This window comes from Engraulis encrasicolus, chromosome 11, assembly GCF_034702125.1.
Source record: "Engraulis encrasicolus isolate BLACKSEA-1 chromosome 11, IST_EnEncr_1.0, whole genome shotgun sequence".
In the NCBI taxonomy this organism is placed as follows: domain Eukaryota; kingdom Metazoa; phylum Chordata; class Actinopteri; order Clupeiformes; family Engraulidae; genus Engraulis; species Engraulis encrasicolus.
Genome location: NC_085867.1, coordinates 39,711,483 through 39,718,982, shown reverse-complemented (window position 1 = coordinate 39,718,982; position 7,500 = coordinate 39,711,483). Strand labels below are relative to the sequence as shown.

General features: G+C 43.6%; 1 protein-coding gene across 3 annotated transcripts in view; it reads right to left on the bottom strand.

Moving 5' to 3' along the window:
- slc4a4b (solute carrier family 4 member 4b) overlaps nt 1–7,500 on the bottom strand; it is a 61,275-nt gene that overhangs the window by 32,201 nt on the left and 21,574 nt on the right. For 2 of the 3 annotated variants that reach the window (XM_063210590.1, XM_063210589.1), the window contains exons 5-7: nt 6,506–6,666; nt 4,757–4,936; nt 1,309–1,385 (exon numbers count right to left, since the gene is read on the bottom strand). In XM_063210590.1, the coding sequence (XP_063066660.1) occupies nt 1,309–1,385; nt 4,757–4,936; nt 6,506–6,666 (418 nt within the window). The remainder of the gene's footprint in view (nt 1–1,308; nt 1,386–4,756; nt 4,937–6,505; nt 6,667–7,500) is intronic. The other variant, XM_063210591.1, reaches the window with a different exon arrangement.

Genomic DNA, 7,500 nt, shown 5'->3' with positions numbered 1-7,500 from the left:
AGAGCTAACCTCTTGAAGACAAAACAAAATGAAGTGAACAGCCTGCATGTTCTTGTATCAGCTGTACAGTGCGAACATTCATGCTATGTTAAGTTACACCAACATTAAAAAATAAAGGCCTATTCATAATATTCATACAGCATACCCAACCCCCGCCCCAAACAATCCAGGCCCTGCTTCCAAAACTGCAGTAGCTCAAAGCCCACATGTAAAATGTAAACAACTCTAACCCCCTCTCCTCCTCCCCCATCGGCCATGTTGGCAACATGGAGGCTTGACCTCAGAGCACCTAATCAGATTAATCAGATGGTAAGATCCCTTAAAGAACACACAGTAGCAGCCACAGGCCAAAGCCATATTCACATTGAGAGGCTTACAGCACACACATCAAACACACACACAAGCACACAGAGACATATCCCTCAGGCATACAAAATTACACGCACACACCAACGCACACATGCGCGCACACACATACACACACACACAATATATGTACATAAAGCCGTCTGACACCTGCAGATGAGATGCAGAAGCAGAGAGAGAGAGAGCAGCCTGATCTCCAAAAGTTCCGTGCTCCTAGACACGGATGTTAAGGACACGAAATCTGTGTCCAGGAGCACGGATTTTGCCAAAATTCCGTGCTCCTGGACACGGAATTGTTTTCCGTGCTCCTGGACACAGAATTGTTTTCCGTGATGGGCACACGGAAGTGCTTTTTATAGGATATTACCACAGCACTGTGTAACTCTATCATTAGAAAATACATACCAAATGCTAATCCTAAACAAAATAATGCTATAGCAATTTAAGTTGTGCCCTGACCAAAACATTCCCTAACCTTAACCTGTCATTAAAGACATATTTTTGAGAAATACCTTTTCCAGTTGGTTGCTAGGCTATCAAATTCATATAATGAATGAAAGAAAACTAGCTGTGCCCAGACCAAAACAATCCCTAACCCTAACCTGTCAGTAGGAAAGGTTTTTTTTTAGAAAAAATATTTGAAATTAGAAAAATCCTGAGAAAACACAAGACTGTGGAAACATAGAGCTGTGGCAGTAGCCTAATGAGAGAGCACTTCTCTGTGTACATAACGGAAAACAATTCCGTGTCCAGGAGCACGGAAAACAATTCCGTGTCCAGGAGCACGGAATTTTGGCAAAATCCGTGCTCCTGGACACGGATTTTGTGCCCTTAACATCCGTGTCCAGGAGCACGGAATTTTTTGAGATCATGTTGCAGCGAGAGACAGGGACAGGGACAGAGACACAGAGATACAGAGAAACAGAGAGGTATCAGTCTCACCTGGTCTTTCTCTGGCTTGTCTGAGAGGTCGTTTAGACTGCCTGATGTGAGGTTGCGGTGTGGAGTTGCGGGGCTACCTGTTAACACATCAACAAAACTCATCAACAAATGCCACAATCTATCTTAGCAACAGAACATCTTATTTCAGTATTTACACCAGTATTTAAAATGGAGAACATAACGTCCCAAAAAAAGTCCCAAAATCCAGCCAGAAACAGAGAAGAGCAGAAAATGAGATTATCCCCCCGAAACAATATGAAGGTATCCGAAGGGATAAGTGAAATTTGGAAAGAACACTGTGAGCAGGATTTGGAGAGTCGTTAAAAAAGGGGGGCAGATTTAGAAAGGAATTTCAAGATGGCTGACACGGAGATGGCAAAGGATCTAGCAGAGTCAGGGGAGAGAGAAGATGACATGATGAAAGGGTTTCGCAGAATCACATTAAAGATCGCCGCGTCTCGCACTTGAAGGTCATCTTCATCAAAGAGAATAACTGCCAAGCTCATCAGTTACCGCTGCTATCTAATCTCAGAGGAATGTCTTTAAAGTCTGATATTATTACCCAGTAAAACGTACTAATTAGAAATAGAACTTGATACCGGTTATTACTTGTTTTTTATACAGCTTTATTTTTACTCTTCCAGTCTGTTTCTTCTGGGCATCAGGGACTATTACTTAAATGACAGTTTGATGCAGCCATAGTGTTCTACAAACTCTTTTATTGTCAGCCTTCTGTCAGAAATGTGTTTATCTTTAAAAACACATGTGTTTAATTGACAAATGTGAAAACAAAACTGTGCTCCTCATCCCTCATAATGCATATCTATGGCCCGGCACCACACTCCATCAGTACTCTGGGACCGAATATACTCTAGCAGAGGTAAAATTGACCCATGACGTGTACATGTCACTCTGCACACTGAGGACAGGCGCAAAAGTAAAAGAATAGTGTGTCTTTGTGAGCAGCTATTAAGGATTTAGTAGTTCCCCATTTTTATTTCACCCACAAAATGTTTGTTCATCACTCTTAAAAACACCAGAAATTTAACTTGACTAAAGCCCACAATTTACAGTACACTATGGAATGAAATGAGCTCCTATATTCGACTTATCTACGTACAGTCTACACCTACGCTACTGTACACTGTAAAAAAAAAATGTGCAAAGTTCCTTCAAGAATCCTCAGTTGCCACTATGGGGGGAACCCCCAAATGTTCTCTGATGATAGGAAGAGGTCCTATTAGTAAGGTTCCACAGAGAACCTTTAGGAGTTTCTCCACGCTGGCAAATTGAAGAACCCCCAAAAAGTTTCTCCGAGGGACCCTTCTATTGCCAAGGTGGAAGAACCCCTAAGGGTTCATTGTGTTCCTCAGGGAGCCTTTGGGTTCCCCCATGCACGAACCAGATGAGGGTTCTTTGATGAACCTTCACATTTTTACAGTGTAGGCCTACCACAGAGATCACCTGGACGTCTCGACTTACTGAGCAGGCTCATACTGTTGCTCCGCGACATGTTCATGGGCGTGTTCTGCTCTGATTCGAGAATACAAGGCACGGGCGGTTCGTGGGGACTACGTGCTTTAGAGCGGGAAGACCCAGCCATCAGCCCACACACCATGCAGATGTTAGTCAGTCCGGAAGAGAAGAGCAAGACATCCAGGGAAGAGCAAGAGAGGACAAGAACAAGGAGGAGGACAGGACAAGAAAAGGGAGGGAGAGGGAATGAGAGAGAGGAAAAGAGAAAGTGTGGGAGTGAGGGAAGGAGGGAGGGAGAGGTACAGGAGAGATTGAAGAAAGTTTGTGACAGTGTTGCAGAGAGCACACAGAGTTCAGAGCAGAGCACAGAGTGGAAATTGAAACAAAGTCAGACAGTCCTAATGGAGTTGTTTCAGAGTCGTAGATAGAACAGTGTTACATTATGCTCTTAACTCTGGTCCAAGCTAGCTCCACTAGCCGCGGAGGTTCCAGCTAAACCCATCTCTGACGTTTGTGTTGGCATGGCTAGGTTACGTGTACTAATTCTACAAATTTGGTCGTGTTGCTCTTGTCCTGACACAAGTTACCATTTTAGGTCAAGTAATTATACAGTTCCTTGAAATTCTGTGCTTTGAAATGCGCAAAACCGGTTGTTTTATCAATCGTTGATACTCAATGATACTCTATGGAAACGAATGCTACATCAGGAATCTGTGAAGGCTGTGCAAAACTGAATGGGACCACGAGATCAGTGATATTTGACCATATACGGTCAGTTTTGAAACCATTTTTGTCAGCGGAAGGTCCACTGGACCCTATGGCAATGCAGTAACTCTTTTCTATCTACGGCTCTGAGTTGTTTAGTTTCATATTACATGTTAGTGAAGTTAAATAGAGGTTATGACCACCAGGCCTGGGCTGGTAATCTGGCATACAGGGCATTTTTCTGATGGGCAGATCAGAGTCCTCAGTGACCAATATTTATATATATTATATGACCAATAGGGGTTTTTGTATTATCTTATAGACTGGCCCACAATTTAGATGTAGCCATACATAAAATGCCCTGGCCTTTTTCGGTCCCAGTCCAGCTCTGGTTACGGCACACGTACTTGCTTGAATGGTGTAAATGTTTAATACGCAAAACAAATGACATTACATTTCAGCCTAGAGACTTCTTTTCAGGTAGATTTTGTCAAGCCACATTTTCTTTAGTCAGTTGTAAGTGAGGAAAACACACATACCGGTAGTCCCATAGCTAGTTAACAATCATAAGCGACAACTATTCTCAAAGTTTTAGTGTACATTAAATAGTGTAAAACCATGAAATATTCAAACATTACAACATGCTTCAAAAGTTACAATTTCATGTAAGTGCAAAAACAGTTTTGGTCTCTTGTATGAACTCATGGAAAAGTAAGCCAGCAGAGTTATTAATAAAGTCATTAAAACATACTTAAATGCTCTATGCTGAGATCAGACATTGGCAAATAGCAACAGGAGAAAGTTAGCAAACAGATTAACGGACTCCATTATCGCCCGGTAAGGTATTAGTCGAGTGAGTCACTGTTATCAAACACAGTACAGAGGCTTCATAAACTAAGTTGTCTAAACTACTACTACGGCTCTGGACGTGCTGTTCTAAGACAAGCACAAACTACTGTAGCTACATAGAGGAGATGGGAGCAGAGAGCATGTTTGTATATTTCTTTACTCAATTCAGTAAGAATTTTGTGGAATATGCAAAAAAGGGGGGATTAGACAATCCCTCATATGACAGATTTGTAAGAGCACAAAGCCAGATTTGCTGTGGTGGAAAATGGAGAGAAGGGACAGAATGTGTAGCCAAAGGGCTTGGAAAAAAAGGGCCCACGGAGGAAAAGGAAAAAAAGGAGACTATGCAGGATAGGATTGGAGAAAAACGAACACTGAGAAGAAGAAGAAGACTGCACCAAACTGGCATTTGCATTACCGTTCTCCTGGTTGGAAAACAGCCTACTTGCACTGGACACTGTTTTACCAATGTCAGCCAGTGAGCGCAGGTTGGACTTCTTGGTCTGGTGCCGGTGTTTCCGTAGTAACGTGAAAACGACCTTCTCCTTCAGGTCGGCTTTCAACTGACCACTCTCGATCTGACTGTCGGTGATCATCTCTGGAAGTGTTGGGAAAGAAAAGAATTACTAAATTAATCAAACATACCAACAAACAATTAACTTGAATTCATGAAGTGCTTTTCAGTCACATAAGGCACCACAAGAATAAAGTAAATGGTGTTGTGTTGCAGTTATACAAAGAAAACCTTAACACATGTTTTGATATGAATCTTTCTCCTGACTTGTGGACAACGTAGTCATTGTATGGTCTGAACAAGACCCTGGTCATTTGAAATGATACCACTTGATAGCTGATCTATGAGAGTTGTCCTTACAATCAGCTGATTCAGCTGATCCGCGAACTGACATCTCCGAGAGGCTCTGTCTCTGTAAAAAGGGCCTGCTTACTATCCAGGAAGATGGGACCCTGTTTGGAGAAAATCTCTGCTCATGGCCAACCTCCAGGGAGGGATAATGATTCCATGGGCCCCTGGGCCAGAAGACAAGACAGGCCCCTTTGTTGGTCATTTACAAAAACATTCAGGGTTTCCGGCCAGATGTTAGAGAGCCTATGTTGTTGGGGGTTTGGGGGTATGTCTTACGAGAAAAAGTGAAAATACACTTGTTAAAAGTGTGATTTTAAAGCAATATGAAAAAGGAAATATAGAGGCTTATCCATCAGGGGCCCCTTGACTCTTGGGCCACGGGGCCTGGGCCTGGTAGGCCCTTGTAATAATTCATCCTTGCCAACCATATGAAGAAGGCACTCTGGCATATTTTTTTCCCTCTAGCACTGTTTACTTCACTGATAAGTAGTGGATCTGTCTTCTTGAGTGCTACCTGCAGCATGTTATCATCAACAGATTCAGCTGATTTCAATGTTGACACGTCTGACACTGACCCAGTTTTGAATGGGCGAGTTCAGTTTACCTACTACCTGGAATTCTTTGCCGATTTTTTCTTTGGAGACTCTTGCACTTGACACTTCTTTTTAAAAAGCCGTCTTTATAAAAGTCTTAATTTGAAGTTGCCTTATTTGCAACGTTTCAGCCTACTGACCATAATCAACTTTGTCAGTAGACCGAAACAATGTAATACTGCAACTAAGGACAACGTGCAGGAGGTTGCTTGTGCAGTTAGTGACCCTAAGGATCAGTGTGGGTATGAGTTCAAACCTTATTCGCTACATATCTTGTCCATTTATATGTGTGATATTGTTGAGAACATTAAGACAAAAAAAACTCAATATGTGAACGTATACATGGATGGAGCATTGATCTTGATCTTGTAAATGTACTACAAGCAAATGGGATGCACATGTTGAATGTTAAACAAAGAAAGCACACACTTCCCTTCCAAATGGGTGCTGAACTAGCAAAGTCAACTGGCCATAATTTGTGTCAGTAAAAAATGATCAGAAAAAAGGAGGAAGTTAAAGCCAACAAATCTGCATTGACCTGGGAGCAAGACAACCAAACAGGATAAAAAATGATACAAGTCTGCTTCAACCACATCAGACGTCAGATGTTCCAAAACCGTTAAAAACAAATTTGGGAGCAGAAAAATCCTGCTGACCATTTCCATTTTTTATCCCGACCAAAAGAAGAGCCGTGACATCTTGATCTTACCGACCACCTGCTGCAGGGAGCCTGCCTCCAGGTCCAGCATGATGGTGCCTTTCTCTATGCAGGTCTTCAACTCAAACAGGCTGTGCAGCGACAGCGTGGCCACGTGGGGCTTACTCCACCGCTCGCCCCCCTTCTCCACCTTCTCCTCAAACTTTATCCACCTGGGGAGGGGGGATACACACGCACGCACGCACACGCACACACGCACACACACACACACACACGCACACGCACACACGCACACACACAATGGAAGACAAGAATGCGGAAGGTGAGTGTGAAGTTTCTGTAGGAGAGTGTCTTTACATATGCATTTGGCATGACATTGACATGACATATGTGCCTGCCCTGTAACAGTGGGCCCATGAGGGTGTGTGTGTGTGTGTGTGTGTGTGTGTGTGTGTGTGTGTGTGTGTGTGTGTGTGTGTGTGTCTACCTACATGCCTCTGTGAACATGAACACACACTGTTAATGTTTATGTAACTGCGTGCCCATTTGTGTGTGTGTGTGTGTGTGTGTGTGTGTGTGTGTGTGTGTGTGTGTGTGTGTGTGTGTGTGTGTGTGTGTGTGTGTGTGTGTGTGTGTGTGTGTGTGTGTGTGTGTGTGTGTGTGTGTGTGCGTGCGTGCGTGCGTGCGTGCGTGCGTGCGTGTGTGCGTGCGCGCGCGCGTGCATTCGTGCGTGCGTGTTAAACATCATTCACCACTAGGTACGGCGACAAGTGTCGACGCTAGGGAAAGCGAAAACATAAACATGATTTTCCATGTTGCAAATACGGGCCAGCAAATGGAGGGAGACAAACGGAGTTCTTTTCTCTTTACTGCCAACACGGCTTACACACAGCTGGTCTGCCAATACATACATAGGAGATGAGGGCTAAGGCCCTGCCGTGGCCTAATGGTTGGGCACTGGGTTACTACGCCGGCGACCTGGGTTCGATTCTAGCCCGGGTCATTTGCCAATCCTTCCCCGTCTCTCTCTCTCAACTCATTTCCTG